General features: G+C 39.6%; 1 protein-coding gene across 2 annotated transcripts in view; it reads right to left on the reverse strand.

Annotated features, from left to right (window-relative positions):
• The window catches only part of LOC128221333 (transmembrane protein 94-like), a 60,236-nt gene that overhangs the window by 11,200 nt on the left and 25,557 nt on the right, over positions 1-23,479 (reverse strand). For both annotated transcript variants that reach the window (XM_052929911.1, XM_052929901.1), the window contains exons 17-20: positions 18,200-18,364; positions 15,883-16,075; positions 15,638-15,721; positions 7,806-7,948 (exon numbers count right to left, since the gene is read on the reverse strand). In XM_052929911.1, the coding sequence (XP_052785871.1) occupies positions 7,806-7,948; positions 15,638-15,721; positions 15,883-16,075; positions 18,200-18,364 (585 nt within the window). The remainder of the gene's footprint in view (positions 1-7,805; positions 7,949-15,637; positions 15,722-15,882; positions 16,076-18,199; positions 18,365-23,479) is intronic.

The following is a 23,479-nucleotide window of genomic DNA, read 5'->3' on the forward strand; positions in this document are numbered from 1 at the left end:
TGTGATTGTGACATGGTTATCAAAGGGTTCTCCAGCTGAGATTGTGACATGGTAATGAAAGGGTTCTCCAGCTGTGATTGTGACATGGTAATGAAAGGGTACTCCGGCTGTGATTGTGACATGGTAATGAAAGGGTTCTCCAGCTGTGATTGTGACATGGTAATGAAAGGGTTCTCCAGCTGTGATTGTGACATGGTTACGAAAGGGTTCTCCAGCTGTGATTGTGACATAGTAATGAAAGGGTTCTCCAGCTGTGATTGTGACATGGCAATAATAGGGTACTCCAGCTGAGATTGTGACATGGTTACAAAAAGGTACTCGAGCTGAGATTGTGACATGGTTACGAAAGGGAATTCCAGCTGAGATTGTGACATGGTTACGAAAGGGTACTCCAGCTGAGATTGTGACATGGTAATGAAAGGGTACTCCAGCTGAGATTGTGACATGGTTACAAAAGGGTACTCCAGCTGAGATTGTGACATGGTTACGAAAGGGTTCTCCAGCCGTGATTGTGACATGGTAATGATAGGGTACTCCAGCTGAGATTGTGACATGGTAATGAAAGGGTTCTCCAGCTGTGATTGTGACATGGTAATGAAAGGGTTCTCCAGCTGTGATTGTGACATGATAATGAAAGGGTACTCCAGCTGTGATTGTGACATGGTTACGAAAGGGTACTCCAGCTGTGATTGTGACATGGTAATGAAAGGGTACTCCAGCTGAGATTGTGACACGATAATGAAAGGGAACTCCAGCTGAGATTGTGACATGGTAATGAAAGGGTACTCCAGCTGAGATTGTGACATGGTTATGAAAGGGTTCTCCAGCTGTGATTGTGACATGATAATGAAAGGGAACTCCAGCTGAGATTGTGACATGGTTACGAAAGGGTACTCCAGCTGAGATTGTGACATGGTAACAAAAGGGTACTCCAGCTGAGATTGTGACATGGTTACGAAAGGGTACTCCAGCTGAGATTGTGACATGGTTACGAAAGGGTACTCCAGCTGAGATTGTGACATGGTTACGAAAGGGTTCTCCAGCTGTGATTGTGACATGGTAATGAAAGGGTTCTCCAGCTGAGATTGTGACATGGTTACGAAAGGGTTCTCCAGCCGTGATTGTGACATGGTAATGATAGGGTTCTCCAGCTGAGATTGTGACATGGTAATGAAAGGGTTCTCCAGCTGTGATTGTGACATGGTAATGAAAGGGTACTCCAGCTGAGATTGTGACATGGTTACGAAAGGGAATTCCAGCTGAGATTGTGACATGGTTACGAAAGGGTACTCCAGCTGAGATTGTGACATGGTAATGAAAGGGTACTCCAGCTGAGATTGTGACATGGTTACGAAAGGGTACTCCAGCTGAGATTGTGACATGGTTACGAAAGGGTTCTCCAGCCGTGATTGTGACATGATAATGATAGGGTACTCCAGCTGAGATTGTGACATGGTAATGAAAGGGTTCTCCAGCTGTGATTGTGACATGGTAATGAAAGGGTTCTCCAGCTGTGATTGTGACATGATAATGAAAGGGTACTCCAGCTGTGATTGTGACATGGTTACGAAAGGGTACTCCAGCTGTGATTGTGACATGGTAATGAAAGGGTACTCCAGCTGAGATTGTGACATGATAATGAAAGGGTACTCCAGCTGAGATTGTGACATGGTTATGAAAGGGTTCTCCAGCTGTGATTGTGACATGATAATGAAAGGGAACTCCAGCTGAGATTGTGACATGGTTACGAAAGGGTTCTCCAGCTGAGATTGTGACATGGTAACGAAAGGGTACTCCAGCTGAGATTGTGACATGGTTACGAAAGGGTACTCCAGCTGAGATTGTGACATGGTTACGAAAGGGTACTCCAGCTGAAATTGTGACATGGTTATGAAAGGGTACTCAAGCTGTGATTGTAACATGGTTACGAAAGGGTACTCCAGCTGAGATTGTGACATGGTTACGAAAGGGTTCTCTAGCTGTGATTGTGACATGGTAATGAAAGGGTTCTCCAGCTGTGATTGTGACATGATAATGAAAGGGTACTCAAGCTGAGATTGTGACATGGTTACGAAAGGGTACTCCAGCTGAGATTGTGCCATGGTTATGAAAGGGTTCTCCAGCTGAGATTGTGACATGGTTACGAAAGGGTTCTCCAGCTGTGATTGTGATATGGTAATGAAAGGGTTCTCCAGCTGTGACTGTGACATGGTAATGAAAGAGTTCTCCAGCTGTGATTGTGACATGGTTACCAAAGGGTTCTCCAGCTGAGATTGTGACATGGTAATGAAAGGGTTCTCCAGCTGTGATTGTGACATGGTAATGAAAGGGTACTCCGGCTGTGATTGTGACATGGTAATGAAAGGGTTCTCCAGCTCTGATTGTGACATGGTAATGAAAGGGTTCTCCAGCTGTGATTGTGACATGGTTATGAAAGGGTTCTCCAGCTGTGATTGTGACAAAGTAATGAAAGGGTTCTCCAGCTGTGATTGTGACATGGCAATAATAGGGTACTCCAGCTGAGATTGTGACATGGTAATGAAAGGGTACTCCAGCTGAGATTGTGACATGGTTACGAAAGGGTTCTCCAGCTGTGATTGTGACATGGTTACGAAAGGGTACTCCAGCTGAGATTGTGACATGGTAATGAAAGGGTTCTCCAGCTGTGATTGTGACATGGTAATGAAAGGGTTCTCGAGCTGTGATTGTGACATGGTAATGAAAGGGTTCTCCAGCTGTGATTGTGACATGGTAATGAAAGGGTTCTCCAGCTGTGATTGTGACATGGTTACGAAAGGGTTCTCCAGCTGTGATTGTGACATGGTAATGATAGGGTACTCCAGCTGAGATTGTGACATGGTAATGAAAGGGTACTCCAGCTGAGATTGTGACATGGTAATGAAAGGGTACTCCAGCTGAGATTGTGACATGGTTACGAAAGGGTTCTCCAGCTGTGATTGTGACATGGTAATGAAAGGGTTCTCCAGCTGAGATTGTGACATGGTTACGAAAGGGTTCTCCAGCCGTGATTGTGACATGGTAATGATAGGGTTCTCCAGCTGAGATTGTGACATGGTAATGAAAGGGTTCTCCAGCTGTGATTGTGACATGTTAATGAAAGGGTACTCCAGCTGAGATTGTGACATGGTTACGAAAGGGAATTCCAGCTGAGATTGTGACATGGTTACGAAAGGGTACTCCAGCTGAGATTGTGACATGGTAATGAAAGGGTACTCCAGCTGAGATTGTGACATGGTTACGAAAGGGTACTCCAGCTGAGATTGTGACATGGTTACGAAAGGGTTCTCCAGCTGTGATTGTGACATGATAATGATAGGGTACTCCAGCTGAGATTGTGACATGGTAATGAAAGGGTTCTCCAGCTGTGATTGTGACATGGTAATGAAAGGGTTCTCCAGCTGTGATTGTGACATGATAATGAAAGGGTACTCCAGCTGTGATTGTGACCTGGTTACGAAAGGGTACTCCAGCTGTGATTGTGACATGGTAATGAAAGGGTACTCCAGCTGAGATTGTGACATGGTAATGAAAGGGTACTCCAGCTGAGATTGTGACATGGTTATGAAAGGGTTCTCCAGCTGTGATTGTGACATGATAATGAAAGGGAACTCCAGCTGAGATTGTGACATGGTTAAGAAAGGGTTCTCCAGCTGAGATTGTGACATGGTAACGAAAGGGTACTCCAGCTGAGATTGTGACATGGTTACGAAAGGGTACTCCAGCTGAGATTGTGACATGGTTACGAAAGGGTACTCCAGCTGAAATTGTGACATGGTTATGAAAGGGTACTCAAGCTGTGATTGTAACATGGTTACGAAAGGGTACTCCAGCTGAGATTGTGACATGGTTACGAAAGGGTTCTCTAGCTGTGATTGTGACATGGTTATGAAAGGGTTCTTTAGCTGTGATTGTGACATGATAATGAAAGGGTACTCAAGCTGAGATTGTGACATGGCTACGAAAGGGTACTCCAGCTGAGATTGTGCCATGGTTATGAAAGGGTTCTCCAGCTGAGATTGTGCCATGGTTATGAAAGGGTTCTCCAGCTGAGATTGTGACATGGTTACGAAAGGGTTCTCCAGCTGTGACTGTGACATGGTAATGAAAGAGTTCTCCAGCTGTGATTGTGACATGGTTACCAAAGGGTTCTCCAGCTGAGATTGTGACATGGAAATGAAAGGGTTCTCCAGCTGTGATTGTGACATGGTAATGAAAGGGTACTCCGGCTGTGATTGTGACATGGTAATGAAAGGGTTCTCCAGCTGTGATTGTGACATGGTAATGAAAGGGTTCTCCAGCTGTGATTGTGACATGGTTACGAAAGGGTTCTCCAGCTGTGATTGTGACATAGTAATGAAAGGGTTCTCCAGCTGTGATTGTGACATGGCAATAATAGGGTACTCCAGCTGAGATTGTGACATGGTAATGAAAGGGTACTCCAGCTGAGATTGTGACATGGTTACGAAAGGGTTCTCCAGCTGTGATTGTGACATGGTTACGAAAGGGTACTCCAGCTGAGATTGTGACATGGTAATAAAAGGGTTCTCCAGCTGTGATTGTGACATGGTAATGAAAGGGTTCTCGAGCTGTGATTGTGACATGGTAATGAAAGGGTTCTCCAGCTGTGATTGTGACATGGTAATGAAAGGGTACTCCAGCTGAGATTGTGACATGGTAATGAAAGGGTACTCCAGCTGAGATTGTGACATGGTTACGAAAGGGTTCTCCAGCTGTGATTGTGACATGGTAATGAAAGGGTTCTCCAGCTGAGATTGTGACATGGTTATGAAAGGGTTCTCCAGCCGTGATTGTGACATGGTAATGATAGGGTTCTCCAGCTGAGATTGTGACATGGTAATGAAAGGGTTCTCCAGCTGTGATTGTGACATGGTAATGAAAGGGTACTCCAGCTGAGATTGTGACATGGTTACAAAAGGGAATTCCAGCTGAGATTGTGACATGGTAACGAAAGGGTACTCCAGCTGAGATTGTGACATGGTAATGAAAGGGTACTCCAGCTGAGATTGTGACATGGTTACGAAAGGGTACTCCAGCTGAGATTGTGACATGGTTACGAAAGGGTTCTCCAGCCGTGATTGTGACATGATAATGATAGGGTACTCCAGCTGAGATTGTGACATGGTAATGAAAGGGTTCTCCAGCTGTGATTGTGACATGGTAATGAAAGGGTTCTCCAGCTGTGATTGTGACATGATAATGAAAGGGTACTCCAGCTGTGATTGTGACATGGTTACGAAAGGGTACTCCAGCTGTGATTGTGACATGGTAATGAAAGGGTACTCCAGCTGAGATTGTGACATGATAATGAAAGGGTAATCCAGCTGAGATTGTGACATGGTTATGAAAGGGTTCTCCAGCTGTGATTGTGACATGATAATGAAAGGGAACTCCAGCTGAGATTGTGACATGGTTACAAAAGGGTTCTCCAGCTGAGATTGTGACATGGTAACGAAAGGGTACTCCAGCTGAGATTGTGACATGGTTACGAAAGGGTACTCCAGCTGAGATTGTGACATGGTTACGAAAGGGTACTCCAGCTGAAATTGTGACATGGTTATGAAAGGGTACTCAACTGTGATTGTAACATGGTTACGAAAGGGTACTCCAGCTGAGATTGTGACATGGTAATGAAAGGGTTCTCTAGCTGTGATTGTGACATGGTAATGAAAGGGTTCTTTAGCTGTGATTGTGACATGATAATGAAAGGGTACTCAAGCTGAGATTGTGACATGGTTACGAAAGGGTACTCCAGCTGAGATTGTGCCATGGTTATGAAAGGGTTCTCCAGCTGAGATTGTGCCATGGTTATGAAAGGGTTCTCCAGCTGAGATTGTGACATGGTTACGAAAGGGTTCTCCAGCTGTGACTGTGACATGGTAATGAAAGAGTTCTCCAGCTGTGATTGTGACATGGTTACCAAAGGGTTCTCCAGCTGAGATTGTGATATGGTAATGAAAGGGTTCTCCAGCTGTGATTGTGACATGGTAATGAAAGGGTACTCCGGCTGTGATTGTGACATGGTAATGAAAGGGTTCTCCAGCTGTGATTGTGACATGGTAATGAAAGGGTTCTCCAGCTGTGATTGTGACATGGTTACGAAAGGGTTCTCCAGCTGTGATTGTGACATAGTAATGAAAGGGTTCTCCAGCTGTGATTGTGACATGGCAATAATAGGGTACTCCAGCTGAGATTGTGACATGGTAATGAAAGGGTACTCCAGCTGAGATTGTGACATGGTTACGAAAGGGTTCTCCAGCTGTGATTGTGACATGGTTACGAAAGGGTACTCCAGCTGAGATTGTGACATGGTAATAAAAGGGTTCTCCAGCTGTGATTGTGACATGGTAATGAAAGGGTTCTCGAGCTGTGATTGTGACATGGTAATGAAAGGGTTCTCCAGCTGTGATTGTGACATGGTAATGAAAGGGTTCTCCAGCTGTGATTGTGACATGGTTACGAAAGGGTTTTCCAGCTGAGATTGTGACATGGTAATGATAGGGTAATCCAGCTGAGATTGTGACATGGTAATGAAAGGGTACTCCAGCTGAGATTGTGACATGGTAATGAAAGGGTACTCCAGCTGAGATTGTGACATGGTTACGAAAGGGTTCTCCAGCTGTGATTGTGACATGGTAATGAAAGGGTACTCCAGCTGAGATTGTGACATGGTTACGAAAGGGTTCTCCAGCTGTGATTGTGACATGGTAATGATAGGGTTCTCCAGCTGAGATTGTGACATGGTTATGAAAGGGTTCTTCAGCTGTGATTGTGACATGGTAATGAAAGGGTACTCCAGCTGAGATTTTGACATGGTAATGAAAGGGTACTCCAGCTGAGATTGTGACATGGTAATGAAAGGGTTCTCCAGCTGTGATTGTGACATGGTAATGAAAGGGTACTCCAGCTGAGATTGTGACATGGTTACGAAAGGGTACTCCAGCTGAGATTGTGACATGGTAATGAAAGGGTTCTCCAGCTGTGATTGTGACATGGTAATGAAAGGGTTCTCCAGCTGTGATTGTGACATAGTAATGAAAGGGTTCTCCAGCTGAGATTGTGACATGGTAATGAAAGGGTACTCCAGCTGAGATTGTGACATGGTAATGAAAGGGTTCTCCAGTTGTGATTGTGACATGGTAATGAAAGGGTTCTCCAGATGAGATTGTGACATGGCAATAATAGGGTACTCCAGCTGAGATTGTGACATGGCAATGAAAGGGTACTCCAGCTGAGATTGTGACATGGTTACGAAAGGGTACTCCAGCTGAGATTGTGACATGGCAATAATAGGGTACTCCAGCTGAGATTGTGACATGGTAATGAAAGGGTACTCCAGCTGAGATTGTGACATGGTTACGAAAGGGTTCTCCAGCTGTGATTGTGACATGTTAATGAAAGGGTACTCCAGCTGAGATTGTGCCATGGCAATAATAGGGTACTCCAGCTGAGATTGATAAACTGTAATGAGAGGGTAGTCAGGGGGTACTCCAACTGAGATTATGATATACATGTGTAGTAATGAAAGGGAACTCCAGCTGAGATTGTTACATGTGAATAAAAGGGTACTCCAGGGGTTCTCAAGCCAAAACTAACATGTACATCGGTGACATAATGATTGATACGACAAAGTTAATCATGAATATCTAAGATGAAAAAACAGCACATTTCACACATGGAATTAAACAAGTGAGAACCTCAAGGTAATACAGTATCCGTCCCAAAAGACAAATTCCCCTGCTCTCAATCTCTTCTATGTAACCTACCTGCAAGTCTGTGATTGCATCTCATCCTGCGGCACCTCATGTACAGACACATTTGCGGAGGTGGCTGACAGATACTGCCTCTCTGAGCGCAGGGAGATATGGCAGTTCCAGCCAGCTTCCAGACCCATCTTCTCTGCAAACACCTGAAATGTACAACAAGAGCACACAAGGTAAAGATCTACACTCATCTACCTTTCATAGTTGATCAAGGGGCATAACTCATTAACTATTTTGCCAGAGTGATGGGACATGCTCATTGTCATTTTAAACATGTTTACGATATTACATTTTAAGAGTTATGGCCTTTTTTTGCAAATCAATATCTCAAAGACTTTCCTAGACATGCTTCAGACAAAAATAAGATGCAAACAAGCAAATTCGTTGAATTGATATCCCCCGCCTGATTGGGCTAAGTCAAGGAATGGAAATCAATTGTTGATGATATATATGAGTTTGAGTTTGATTGCAACTGTTTGAAAAAAAAAAATATTGTATATATATAACATTTAGAATTGAACAAGAAACCTAGTTAATGATTCCATGCTACCCAATTCCAAACTAATCTAAGATTTCATCAAGGCAAACATTCTGATCAAGTTTCATGAAGATTGGTCTGGATATATGCAAATAATACAGCCTCTAGAGTGTCCACAAGGTTTTTTTAAGATTTGACTCAATGACATCATTTTTGACCCCAAATGACCTACTAGTTTCAAACTATTCCAAGATTTCATCGAGGCATTCTAATTAAGTTTTATGGAAAATAGAGCAGATGTATTGCCTCTAGAGTGTTCCAAAGATTTCTGTAAGATATGACCTAGTGACCTAGTTTTTGACCCATTAACCCACTTTTAAAACGCAGTCGAAATTCATCCTAAGAAAACATTCTGACCATGTTTGAACTTAATCAGACCAATCACCACCATAAGATAGTTTCGGACAAGATTTTTGAAAGATTTGACCTTGTGACCTAATTTCTAATCACACGTGACCCAGTTTAAAACATGTCCAAGAGTTCATCAAGGAAAACAGTCTGTTCAAGTTTCATGAATATAAGACCATACATATTGCCTCTAATGTGTTTCAAAGATTTTTCTAAAATTTGACCTAGTGACCTAATTTTTGACCCCATATGCCCCACTATTACAAGCGGTCCATATTTCATCAAGGGTAAAATCATGGCCAAGTTTGAACATAATCCGACCAATCAATTCCATTCCGGACAAAAAAATCTAAGATTTGACCTTGTGACCTTATTTTCAATCATATGTGACCCAGTTTTAAATAAGTCCAAGATTTCATCAAGGTTTACATCATGACCAATTTTGAACATAACTTGACCAATCATTACCATGATATGGTTCCGGACAAGGTTTTTCTAAGATTTGACCTAGTGACCTCATTTTTTATCATATGTGACCCAGTTTTATTTATGACCAAGAGTTCATCAAGGAAAATATTCTGATTAAGTTTCTTGAATATTTGACCATGTATAATGCCTCTAGTATGTTCCAAAGATTTTTCTAAGATTTGACCTACTGACCTAGTTTTTGACCCCATGTGACCCACTTTTTTAAGTGGTCCATATTTCTTCAAGGGGTACATCATGACCAATTTTGAACATAAATTGACCAATCATTACCATGATATGGTTCTGGACAAGATTTTTCTAAGATTTGACCTAGTGACCTAATTTTCGATCATATGTGACCCAGTTTTATCTACGACTAAGAGTTCATCAAGGAAAACATTCTGATAAAGTTTCATGAATATTTGACCATGTATAATGCCTCTAGTATGTTCCAAAGATTTTTCTAAGATTTGACCTAGTGACCTAGTTTTTGACCCCATGTGACCCACTTTTAAAACAGGTCGAGATATGATCAAGGGGAACATTCTGACAAAGTTTGAACATTTTCTGATCAATGCCTACCAAGATATGGTACCAGACCGGACGGACGGATGGACGGACGGACGGACGGACAGAAGGACAGAAGGACAGACGGATGGAAGGACGGAATGACGGACGGACAATGCCAAAACAATATCCCCCTCCCGAAATCTTCGATGCGGCGGGGAATAATTAATGTTTTTTTTGTTCGCTGCACTTTTCCTAAATGAGATCTGTCTGTGTATGAAGCTCAAAGACTTTTCTAGTTCTGCAAAAAAGTAAGCAGATTAACAAAGGACAAAAATTAAAAAAACACAGCAGCCAGAGTTATGGTTCCTGTGCACTGTACTTGTCCTCAATGAGATCAATCTGTATATAAAGTTTGAAGTCAATACATCAAAGACTTTTTTCAGTTATGCTCCAGACAAAAAATAAGTATGAAAATTAACAAACAGCAATAACTAAAATATACAGCCACCAGAGCTATGGTTCTTGTGCACTGCACTTCTTCTCAATGGGATCTATCTGTATATGACGTTTGAAGTCAATACCTTAAACATCACATGCACAGTCGGGCCCTCCTCCCCCCCCCCGTCCGCAAACATGCAAAAACACCCTCCTACCATTACTACAAGGGCTGTCTGAAAAGTCTGTGCACAAGGATAAATATGATAATAATATTGGAGTGATCGTCTTGAAAATTCACCTATAAATAATTTAAAATCTACTCTTTAAGTAAAACCAAAATAAAATTATAAATTAAAATTAATTGCTATATTTCTGTTGCCATCACAACCCCACCCTTCCTACTACGGCACACTTTGTTTTTTTGCAGTAACCAATGTTCACGGTGGAGAACCCACGTGACTTATTTGGTAAAGTGCACGGCAACAAATGTCAACAAATCTCGATTCAGGTAAGGTTTTTAAAGATAACTTTCTTAATATTTGGAAAAAAAATGTGAAATAAAGACCATAAACCCCGCATTTAAGACCTCTATCCACGGTAATAAAGAACTTTCTCTAATATTCTAAAGTTTTCCTGAAAATCTTGACCAACTGATTTCTCAGAGTTGAAAGCTAAGGCAAAGTACACGGCTTTTGACAAATCTATCGCTTTACTTCATGTTAGCCGTAAATAATTCATACACAAATCTTATTTTAAGCAAATTTTATTTATTTTAAAGTTTTCAGCGTGTTTTGTTGAACTTCTCATAGTTATTTCAAAGGCGAAAATGAACTAAAACCAAATTGATAAAGTATACGGACATTTTAGGTTTGATAAAGTACACGGTCGTTTACAACCTTCAGTGTATATACTCATTATTTCACTGACTGGTGCTAAAACGAGTTATTATAAATTTATTTATTATTTCTATTCTTCAAATTCATTATTGAACATTGCTCCATGTTTGAAACTAGAAATGTGTCCATAGGACACGGATGCCCCCACTTCGATTTTTTGTCACAGAAAATAAGCCATAATGATTATTCAGGATAATCTGAGGGCCCTAACTCCTAAATGATTAAAGCGATTTCCATGGCTATCGAACTTGATCAAGATATTATGGTCACAAACATGTGTTAAAAGTTTGGTGAGGATTGGACAAACAGTTTTCAAGAATTAGATCGGAAACAATCTTCGGGATGTATTTTTCAAGTCTTTTTTTGCAAATAAAGGGCCGTAACTCCTAAATGACAAAAGCGATTTCCATGGCTAAGGAACTTGATCAAGATATTATGGTCACAAACATGTGTTTAAAGTTTGGTGAGGATTGGACACATACTTTTCAAGAATTAGATTGGAAACATATATTTTTGAAGTATTTTTGGCAAAAAAGGGCCGTAACTCCTAAATGACTAAAGCGATTTCCATGACTATCGAACTTGATCAAGATATTATGGTCACAAACATGTGTTTAAAGTTTGGTGAGGATTGGACAAACAGTTTTCAAGAATTAGATCGGAAACAATCTTCGGGATGTATTTTTCAAGTCTTTTTTTGCAAAAAAAGGCCGTAACTCCTAAATGACAAAAGCGATTTCCATGACTATCGAACTTGATCAAGATATTATGGTCACAAACATGTGTTTAAAGTTTGGTGAGGATTGGACAAACGGTTTTCAAGAATTAGATCGGAAACAATCTTCGGGACGTACGTACGTACGTACGTACGTACGTACGTACGGACAAGGGCAACCCTATATGCCGCCACTTTGTGGGGGCATAAAGACGCATTGTTATGCAGTGGCAATGGAAGAATGAACGCGTTTTAACAGTTAGACCGACGGAGTCGCCTAAATGATGGGCTCATTTTGATGAATCATGGAAACATGTGTTATCACACTAAAATTCAGTCCCGTATTTTAACAATATATTCGCAATTGACATATAAAGGGCTTGAAGTTTTTGTAAAGGGTGTTCCACTTCTTTTTCATATCGTATATGTAAAACGTGTTTGTATTCATTATACATGGTAAACAATAACACATAACTGCTTAATAACACTTCATTTTTTTCAATTTTGAGAAAGAAAAGTGTTCTTGTACTTTTAATGTCTTCGATTGCCTGCTGATTAGATAGACTTATGATTTTGTAACATTTATTTCATTTCAGAATATGAAGACTCCGACTTTATGCAAAGAATGCAGAATGGCATTTCAAAAAACAACAACAAAAAAACATATCGTAGACCACAATAGAAGGCATTCTGGTCAATTGCCATCGTTTTTGCAGGAAAGTGTTTACACAGACACAGGCTAGTTTTTAGCTTTATTTTTTCGCAGAGAAATAAGAATATACTAACAGTTATACTTTTATTATGTCTCCCCTCGTGTAGAGGTTAAGATTTGCCGTCGTCTAACTGTGTTTTCAACGTTTTTAGGGGTTGCGTTTTTCACATAATAATGTGGTCCGTGTTTCAGTGGACAGGGTCGTTTAATATAGTGTTTTTTTATAAATTATATTCAAGTCCTGACATTGCCAGCATTTCTCGCTAACTTGTGACAGTACATGTCTTTTTTAATCACGGCGAGACAAAGTTGCACGTTTGCAAATATTGTGGCAAAACTGCTCTTGCAAGACTTGAAGATAGACGAAAGACGCGAAAGCGGCCATTTGAAGCTAACCTGTGATGTGTGTGGGTTCAAATTGGGTGACACGACCAATCTCAGTGACCAGATTTCTACTAGACACAAGGGAATGACACGTCACAAATGTCTACAGTGTCGCTCAGCATTCAAGTTCAAATCTGGACTCAGCAGGCACGTTAAGGCGAAGCACACCTAATCAGGACACATTGAAAGATCACAACGGTCTAGTTAGAACTGCATTCCAGTATGTTGCCGAGTTAAAATAACGTTTTGATGAGTTTAACATTTTATTAAAATTAATAGCAAAACGCACTGTTACCAAATGGCGCTCTTTCAAAATGTTCGTTTGTCTTACAGTACTGAAAAAATTGCTGTGTGAAATTAGTATGAAAACGGATTGAACATAAACCATTTTCACAAGGTTTAGAGATGCATTGTTGTCATTTTCCCATTGATGTCCTATAAACACAATTATTTTGTAATCACATTTCAGCCTATAGTCTATAACATTCTAATGTTCCATGCTCAGCTCTTATCTAGATGTTCAAGTCTTAGTCCTAGCCTGTAAGTTGGTAATATAGTGTGCTCTCATTCCTCCTTGCCGTTTCCCATCTAACTCCGAGCCTCCATCTTTACAATGAGTTCCTGTCTGTATTGTTCGAACGACTGCAGTTTTACTGTAGAGATCAGATAATATTTGTTCAGACTGAACCAAATAAAAGATGCAGCGTTACCTGAAAGGTATGAACAATATGCTTTAAATGTGGAAATATATATAAACTAATTGTGATGTGCCTATTTTATTGTTTTATGTCACATCAAAATAGGAACATTCATGAAATTTATTTAGGTGTGCGTTATAATGCAACATTTATTGATACAACTTAAATAAAAACTAAACAATATACATTCTGACTTCACGAATAGAAAATGCTTATATAACTATTAGTTTGTAAACCGCACTCTACTTTCAAACATAAACTAAAATGACCGTGTACTTTACCATCCTAAAACATCCGTGTACTTTATCAATTTGTTTTTAGTTCATATTTACCTTTGAAATAACTAGAAGTTAAACAATACACGCTGAAAACTATAACATAAGTAAAATTTGCTTAAAATAAGATTTGTGTATGAATTATTTACGGCTAACATGAAGTAAAGCGATAGATTTGTCAAAAGCCGTGTACTTTGCCTTAGCTTTCAACTCTGAGAAATCAGTTGGTCAAGATTTTCAGGAAAACTTTAGAAAATTAGAGAAAGTTCTTTATTACCGTGGATAGAGCTCTTAAATGTGGGGTTTATGGTCTTTATTTCACAAAAATTCTCCAAATATTAAGAAAGTTATCTTTAAAAACCTTACCTGAATCGAGACTTGTTGATATTTGTTGCCGTGCACTTTACCAAATTAGTCACGTGGGTTCTCCACCGTGAATGTTAAAAGAACTGTTATATTTTCATTACTTTAGCAGGAAATTCTATCATTTTAACGTGACTTCAAAAATACATATTTCGTGACATCAGAAATAAGTTTTGATGTAATCGGGTTGAAAGTGCGTGTTTGAACGGAAGTTAAGCTAACCAAGTGATATTTGAAAAAAATTACGTCGAATGATCGTATGGAGCAGCGTAGCGTCATAAAGTTCTGTGTAAACGCGGGAATGACTCTTACTGACACATGGAAGTTTATTTGCAGTGAAAATACAGGCAGTACTGGTAGCCGACGCCTTGTATTTAAGTGGCACGACCGTTCTCGACACGGTGAGACGAACGTTGCTGATATGCCAAGAAGCGGACAGCCGAAATCTACAGATGCCGCCACTGTACAGCAGGTCGCCACCCTTATTAATGACGACCATCGGAGAACAGTATGCAAAATAAGTGACATACTGGGTTTAGGGCGTTCTGTGATTCGCAATATTTTAATATCTGAACTACAAATAAACAAAGTGTGTGCAAGGTGGATGCCACGTTTGCTAAAACCTGAAGAAAAAAAAAGCGAGTGTATTTGTCGGGCGAATTTCTGCGCCAGTTTCTGTGTAAAGGGGAACAGTTTCTTTCGCGGATTTGATGGATGCACTTCGAAAGAAAAGGCCCGAGATGAATTTGGATGCTATGTTATTTCACCAAGAAGGCAAGATAATGCACCAGCGCACCTCTGTCAAGAAACTCTACTCACAATCGATTTTCTGGGTTTCAACAGACTTCAACACGCTCCGTACAGTCCGGATCTTGCACCCATGGACTTTGCAGTCTTCCTTGGCTTAAAGCACACTTACGCGGAAACAGATATGAAAATCTAGACCATTTACGCATGGTGTCCGTTCCATTGTAAGATCATACGATCAAACCTGGTACTCGGGTATTTTCAGCAAGTGGGTTGAGAGGCATAGGAAATGTATCGCACATAGGGGCAAATATTTCGAGAAGGAATAAACACGAGCAATATATAAAACACCTTCTTCACGTCGCGTGACGTCAACATTATGATCAAAGTGCGCCGTCCATGTGTTTATTGGTGACTTTGTTACAGTGTTATTTCTATACTTATCAACCAAAATAGATAAAATTTTCTTGATTGGTGCAAATTTATTTGTTGTTTTAAACCATGTAGATAATGTTTCACAATTAGCATAGCAGGCATATTTATAGATCGTGTGCACAGACTTTCTGGACAGCCCTCGTATACCCCCTTCGGGTTTTGGCGGGGAATAAAAACAGATAAGATTAAAACGAATAACTGGCAAAAAAAATATTGGAAGTCTTTGATATTCTTGTATGATATTTGGAGACAATGTGCTATATGCATTTCAATAAAGTACACAAAAATGTACAAGCAAAATCTCTTACCCTGCTTCTGACTTCATTCTCCTGCGAGAAATGAACAAAACGAATACAGGCCCCTTCTAGCTTGTCAATAAGCTGGATAAAATCCTGAAAATATCAATCATTTAACATCAGCAATTTCAGCAAATACCAATATAAAAAAAATTAAGAAATTGTAGGCACTTATATGTTGCAATGATTCATTTGAGCAGTTTTAAAAAATATACCTTCAGTTTTTTTAACCCATGAAATGTGACAAATGAGCTCACCAGCCTAGCCTGGTACTGCATGGTGACCATTCCAATGAACACCTGGCTGTTATGTGCCTGTACGAGGGTTGGCACGTCCTCCAACGAGCCAATATTGGCTGCTTCTGTAAGAGAGTCAGCAGAGAAGGAGCGTGGAAGCTCCCACGAACCCCTGCCACCCACTGGATCACATAGCAGATCCTGGTCTTCATCACTATAAAGTTACACAGAATATATATAACACCCAGTGCTTTTATTAAAAATGGAACAAGTAAATAGATTGTTTACTATTAAATAATACACATGGTGCAATGTTCACTTTTTAGGCTGAAGTTATTTTAGAAACGACCATTAACCTTACTGGTAATTGAATGTATTATCTGCCATATAATTCATTTTATCAGCATTAAAAAAAAAAAATAATAATATCATTTAGCGATTTACCGAGGAAAGAAATCTCATACATAAATAAGATATGTCACAGAAATGTGACAAATGCCCCATATGGCCTCATCGGACAGATAGCCATAAGTATTATGGCCTCTCTGTACAGATAGCCCTCAATATCTAACATATATTAATGGTGATCCTACCTTTTCATGTGTTTTGTAAATATTTATAAGTTAATTAATGGTAATAACCTGTATTTAAGATCATTTAAAGAATGAGTAAAAATCCCAATTTTAACAAAAACTTTAACTGAAAGTCAATATGCATGTGTAGTTGTTCATTCTTTTTTGAAACATATAAAAAGTTTCCCAAACCATGATCTATATTCAAATAAAATATTAGTCAGTCTTATCAATCAAATAATAATCATAGATTAAAACAGTAATCAATGTTTGAAAATAAGCAAAAATGTCAATATGATTCAACAGTTTAAATCCTAATTAAATTTACAACTTATAATCAAATTTGAATAAAATTTAATCAAATTAATTATACATTTTACACAATAATCATCACGAAAAACTTATATTTACCCAAATTGTTGTTTCAAATTTAATTCCAAAATTAAATTCCAGGATTTTTCCACAAAACAATTTTATTTCCTAAACTATCATTTTTCAATATAAACAAATCATTGTTTGCTCTTCAAAACAAAATTTCCCAGTGAACCTGCTAGATTGATTCCACAAAATTATAATAAGGTGTCCTAGCATTTTTGCTTTTATCAATTATTCAATTGCTAAGATACAGTGATGTGACATCAAGAACACCATATTCAGGAAAACTGGATACAATTTCTCATTGCATTCTGATTAAAATATACACCAGTATTAAGATATTTATACAGGTTACATTAGCCAGATACACACTTTCCTAATACAATGAACAGTGGACAATAATCTGAAACCTCAATTTTTCACCATGACCTTGACCTTTGACTCACTGACCTCAAAATCAATAGAGTCCATCTCATGATCTGCTGGTCATGAACAACCTGCCTATCAATGTTGAGGTAAGAGGCCTTGAGCGTAGACTTAAGCTAAGCTTGATTGGAAATTGATTTTCAGCTTAAGGTCACCACAACCTTGACATTTGAACTGATGATCTCAAAATCCATAGGGTAATTCTGCTGGTCATCAACCTGCCTATCAAGTTTGATGTCCATTTGCCTAAGCCTTTTTAAGTTATTGATTGGAAACACATTTTCAGCATAAGGTCCCCATGACCTTGACTTTTGACCCACTGCCCTCAAAATCAAAAGGGTTCAACTGCTGGTCATGAACAAGCTGCCTACTAAGTTTGAGAACCTTATCCCTAAGCGTTTACAAGTTACAGTCCTTGGCCTAAGCATTCTTCAGTAATTGATCAGAAACAGATTTTCAGCCGAAGGTCACCATGACCTTGACCTTTGACCCACTGACTTCAAAAGCAATAGGGTCATCTGCTGGTCATCACCAACCTGCCTACCAAGTCTGAGGTCCTTATTCTTAAGAGTTCTTCAGTTATTGACCAGAAATGGATTTTCAGCTGAAAGTCACCACCACCTTGAACTTTGACCCACTGACATCAAAATCTATAGGGTTTATCTGCTAGTAATGACAAATCTGCCTTCCAAGTTTGAGGTCACTAGGTCTAAGTGTTCTCCAGTTGTTGACAAGAAGTTGATTTTCAGCTTATGGTCAACCAACCTTGACCTTTGAACAACTGACCTCATAGTCAATAGGGTTCATTTGCTGGTCATGACCAACCTGCCTGATATTGAGTGGAAATCGTGGGGACAGATAGAGGGACAGACCGAAGGATGGACAGTCAGATTACTATATACTGCCCTACTTGGGCATAAAAATAAATATATGTTCCTATGAGACTGTTGATCAACTCAACTCACATGGATGATAGGCTGCCATGGAGATTGGAGCGCTGGGTGTCATCCGGCAGCTCAATGTACACGTCTTCCAGGCCTGTCAGTAGCCTCTGCCTAAGTGGGCAGTATGAGAAGGCTGTACAGTATGACCCAATACTGGTGCGGTGGTAAAAGTCCAGGATCTTCTTTCTGATGATAAAATAACATTCTGTTAAATTCTAGTTGATTAGGTAATAACACGTTTTGAGTTGCAACTATTCATTACTCTATATACAAGCTATATTGTACAAAATATACTAGAGTTATCACTGACTCTGATAAATCCACCCAACGCTGCCCTGTAGTGAAACATTTAGAAATCCAATCTAAAAATGACAATGCTGTGGATAGAGTTCTGGTTCTTGTACACTGCACTTCCTCTCATTGTGCTTCACAATTGTATGAAGTTTGATTAAATTCCATCCAGTAGTTTTCAAGTCATGCTGCAGACAAGGAAATAGTGACAAGGGCAATATCTATAATTGGCTTAAAAAATAGTTATGGTGCTTGTGCACTAAACTTCCTCTCAATGTGATTTACCATTGTATGATGTTTTATTAAATTACGTCTGGAAGTTTTCAAATTATGCTACAGACAAGAAAAAGTAACAACGGACAATAGCTAAGTAATTAGCTTAAGTAAAGTTATGGTTCCTGTTCACTAAACATCCTCTCATTTTGTTCTTTCATTGTGTGAAATTGTATTAAATTCCATCCATTTGTTTTAAAGTCATGCTCTGGACAAGAAAACAACAGGCATGTAATTTGCTAGAATAGAGTTATTATTGTTGTACACTACACTTCCTCTTATTGTGCTTTACCATTGCCTGACATTTTATTACATTCCATCTTGAAGTTTTCAAGTTATGCTGCAGAAAAGAAAAAGTAATTAAGTAATTAATATACCCCCGGTTCCAAAACAAACAAAAAATAAGGGGCTAAGCCTGATCCTGCTATAACAGACTTAATATTGTTTAAGAATTAGGACCAACTTTTTCCAAAGTAATTGTATATTCATTAGGGATGCAAACGAATGGCAAAATTGATATTTGAATATTCGGTAATTCTTTCGATCGAATATTCGATTACCAAATAAAATATTTAAGAAGTGTAGTAAACTACTATCATTATTCACTTTAGAAATAGCCGGGGCCTTTTAACCTTTCTTTATGGTAGCCGGTGTACATGCGACGGACTCTGATTTTTCAAAAAATTATCCTCTATATTCCAGAAGAAAAACCCAACAAAAAGCAACATAATAATCGATTTTGAACAAACATAAACCAAAAATAATACCAATTTCACTGTATTCAAATTTGTAAAAAAATGCGAAGATCGTGAATTCCCGGTTGAATGTGGTGATGCACCAACGGAGGATCATTCTGTACAAGGAGCCTTGTTCTGGGATTGACCTCTACTAAAAATAAGTATTGAAACACCAAAACTACTCGGGAATAAGTTAAATAATAAAATACAAATAATGATTTTGACTCATCTACAGTCGAAACTCGTTGGCTCGATATCATATGGCTCGATACCCTCGTTGGCTCGAACCAGATTAAAAGGACCGATTTTGTTTTACTCTTTGTTCATATAAAATTCGATCGGATGGCTCGATATCTTGAGGGTCGATATTTTTTCACGCTCCAAGTCATTTTCGCGGTCCCAAGTAAGAATTTCACACTTTGTTTTGTTTGCCTAGGTCGATGTCATTTTTGCGGTTCAGGTAAGAATCTCACACCTTGATTTGTTTGCTTGGCTTCATTTAGCACAAGGCGCTAATCAATTAAAATTGATTGAATTTATTATAATTATTATCAAATTGAAATGGTTTAACTGTTTGAATAAACATGCCATCACTTTAAGCTCTGTCCCTTATAGTTATCCATGTATAAATTTCAATGCATTTTTATATAACTTATAAGCTATCTTTCGCATAAATGTGTTTTTATAATAAATAAAAAAAATCAGATACCGTTCTAAGTATCGAATAAGTCATGTTACGAAATTAACGACGTGTAACTATGTCCAATTAATACTCTTCTATTTTGGAGATAGTGTAACCAATAAAAAACAAGGTAAACAAGACTTTTTGTAACGAATAAAAAAAAAACATTCTGTAAGCAATCCCGCTTGGCTCGATATTCTCGAGGCTCAAAGTATTTTGGCCAGTCCCTAGAATATCAAGCCATCGAGTTTCGACTGTATTTACAACACTGTCCTAAAACCTAACTGGTGATTGATTCCATAAATTCCGAAATTTGTATTCTTATGATCATTAAAATTTACCGAAAATAATTGAAAGTGGTTTAATAGCCAGATTTCATAAAATTTCATGTACTGTTTATAGTCACAGACGATGTGTCCCTAATTGACATATGATGCGTCTGGAAGTAGGATTAAATATTGTCCCAGGACGCTTAAATAGTATCATCACGTTCAGGCCTCTGGCATTAGGGGCCAATCGTTGTAAAAACAAAACAAGCAAACATATACAAAAACACAGTTGTAGGCAAAAGGTGTATTTTTTTTATTAAACAAAAAAACATTGAATATTCGAATACCGATTTTGACATTTGAATATCAAACATTCAATCAAATATTCGAATATTCGTTTGCATCCCTAATAATCATATCTCTTCTCATCCCTGGGTGTTAAAAAGCTGGAATATATTCTCTGTGCACATGTACATGACCTTAAGCCAATTCTCATCTGTTTCACTCAGTCTCTAACTCAACTATTGTCATTCTTGAACACATGTAGTCTAATAAAAAATTTTGTATAATGCCTTAAAGCTAAAGTTAACATAAAACCAGTAACAACAAGAGATGTTTGTCAAACATTATGCCCCCCCTGAGCGCCATGTTGTCAGGATTATATGGACAATTGAATGAAATATGCATGGACTGAAATGACACCTGATTTGTCACTGACATTGGATGCTGTTGAGGCAGTTTTAAGATTATGACCATTCAAAGTTTGAGGATAGAGTGTGTTATGACCATGACCTTTGACTCTATGACCTCAAAATCCATAGGAGTCATCAGCTGGTCACCAAAAATCAAAAGGCAAGTTCGAGGGCCATGGGTGCAGGCATTGACAAGAAATCACACAGACAAGCTTTTTTCGTTCAAGGTCACTGTAACCTTGACCTTTGACCCGATGACCCCTAAAATCATAAGGGGTCATCTACAGGTGACACAACACCAAGTCTAGTTTGAGGGCCATGGGTGCAGGCATTGTAAAATTATCATCTGAAACATTTTCGCATTCAAGGTCACTGTGAACTTGACCTTTGACCCAATGACTCCTAAAATCAATAAGTGTCATCTCCTGGTCGGGCCCAACTTCCATGTCAAGTTTGATGATCATAGGTTCAGGCATTGTTGAGATATCACTGGTTAAAGGTTAAAGGTTACTGTGACCTTGACCTTGGCCCGATGACCCCCAAAGTCATGAGGGTCATCTACTGGTCAGGCCCTACCTTCATGTCAAGTTTGATGACAAAAGGTCCAGGAATTGTCAAGTTTGCTTTCAAGGTCACTGTGACATTGACCCCCTTAAATCAATAGGGGTCATCTACTGGTCAGGCCCAACCTCCAAGTCAAGTTTGAGGGCCATGGGTGCAGGCATTGTTGAGTTATCACTCGGACAACCTTTTATTGTTCAAAGTCACTGTGACCTTGACCTTTGGCCCACTGACCCCTAAAATCAATAGGGACCATCTACTGGTCAGGCCCAACCTCTGAGTCAAGTCTGATGGCCATGGGTGCAGGCATTGTTGAGTTATCACTCAGACAACCTTTTACCATTCAATGTCACTGTGACCTTGACCTTTGGCCCAATGACCCCCCAACACAATAGAGGTCAGCTACTGGTCAGGCCCAACCTCCAAGTCAAGTTTGAGGGCCATGGGTGCAGGCATTGTCGAGTTATCACTCGGACAACCTTTTACCATTCAAGGTACATGTGACCTTGACTTTTGGCCAGATGAGCCCTAAAATCAATAGGGGTCATCTACTGGTCAGGCCCAACCTCCAAGTCAAGTTTGAGGGCCATGGGTGCAGGCATTGTTGAGTTATCACTCTAACAACCTTTTACCATTCAAGGTACATGTGACCTTGACCTTTGGCCCAATGACCCCCAAACTCAATAGGGGTCATCTACTGGTCAGGCCCAACCTCCAAGTCAAGATTGAGGGCCATGGGTGCAGGCATTGTTGAGTTATCACTCTAACAACCTTTTACCATTCAAGGTACATGTGACCTTGACCTTTGGCCCAATGACCCCCAAACTCAATAGGGGTCATCTACTGGTCAGGCCCAACCTCCAAGTCAAGATTGAGGGCCATGGGTGCAGCCATTGTTGAGTTATCACTCAAACAACCTTTTACCATTCAAGGTCACTGTGACCTTGACCTTTGGCCCAATGACCCCCAAACTCAATAGGGGTCATCTACTGGTCAGGCCCAACCTCAAGTCAAGATTGAGGCCAACTGTAGCCACTACCACCAACAACAATGACATTGCAGCCACTACCAACATCAACAATGACATTGTCACCACTACCACCATCAACAATAACATGGTAGCCACTACCACCATCAACAATGACATAGTAGCCACTACCACCATCAACAATGACAAAGTAGCCACTACAACCAACAACAATAACATTGTAGCCACTACCACCAACAACAATGACAAAGTAGCCACTACAATAAACAACAATAACATTGTAGCCACTACCACCAACAACAATGACATCGTAGCCACTACCACCATCAACAATAACATTGTAGCCACTACCACCAACAACAATGACATCGTAGCCACTACGACCAACAACAGTGACAAAGTAGCCACTACCACCATCAACAATGACAAAGCAGCCACTACAACCAACAACAATAATATTGTAGCCACTACCACCAACAACAATGACATCGTAGCCACTACACCCATCAACAATGACAAAGTAGCCACTACCACCAACAACAATGACAAAGTAGCCACTACAACCAACAACAATAACATTGTAGCCACTACCACCAACATTGTAGCCACTACCACCATCAACAATGACATCGTACCACTACCACCATCAATAATGACATTGTAGCCACTAACACCATCAACAATGACATTGTACCACTACCACCTACAACAATGACATCGTAGCCACTACCACCAACAACAATGACATAGTAGCCACTACCACCATCAATAATGACATCTTAGCCACTACCACCATCAACAATGACAT

This window comes from Mya arenaria, chromosome 2, assembly GCF_026914265.1.
Source record: "Mya arenaria isolate MELC-2E11 chromosome 2, ASM2691426v1".
Classification (NCBI taxonomy): Eukaryota; Metazoa; Mollusca; class Bivalvia; order Myida; family Myidae; genus Mya; species Mya arenaria.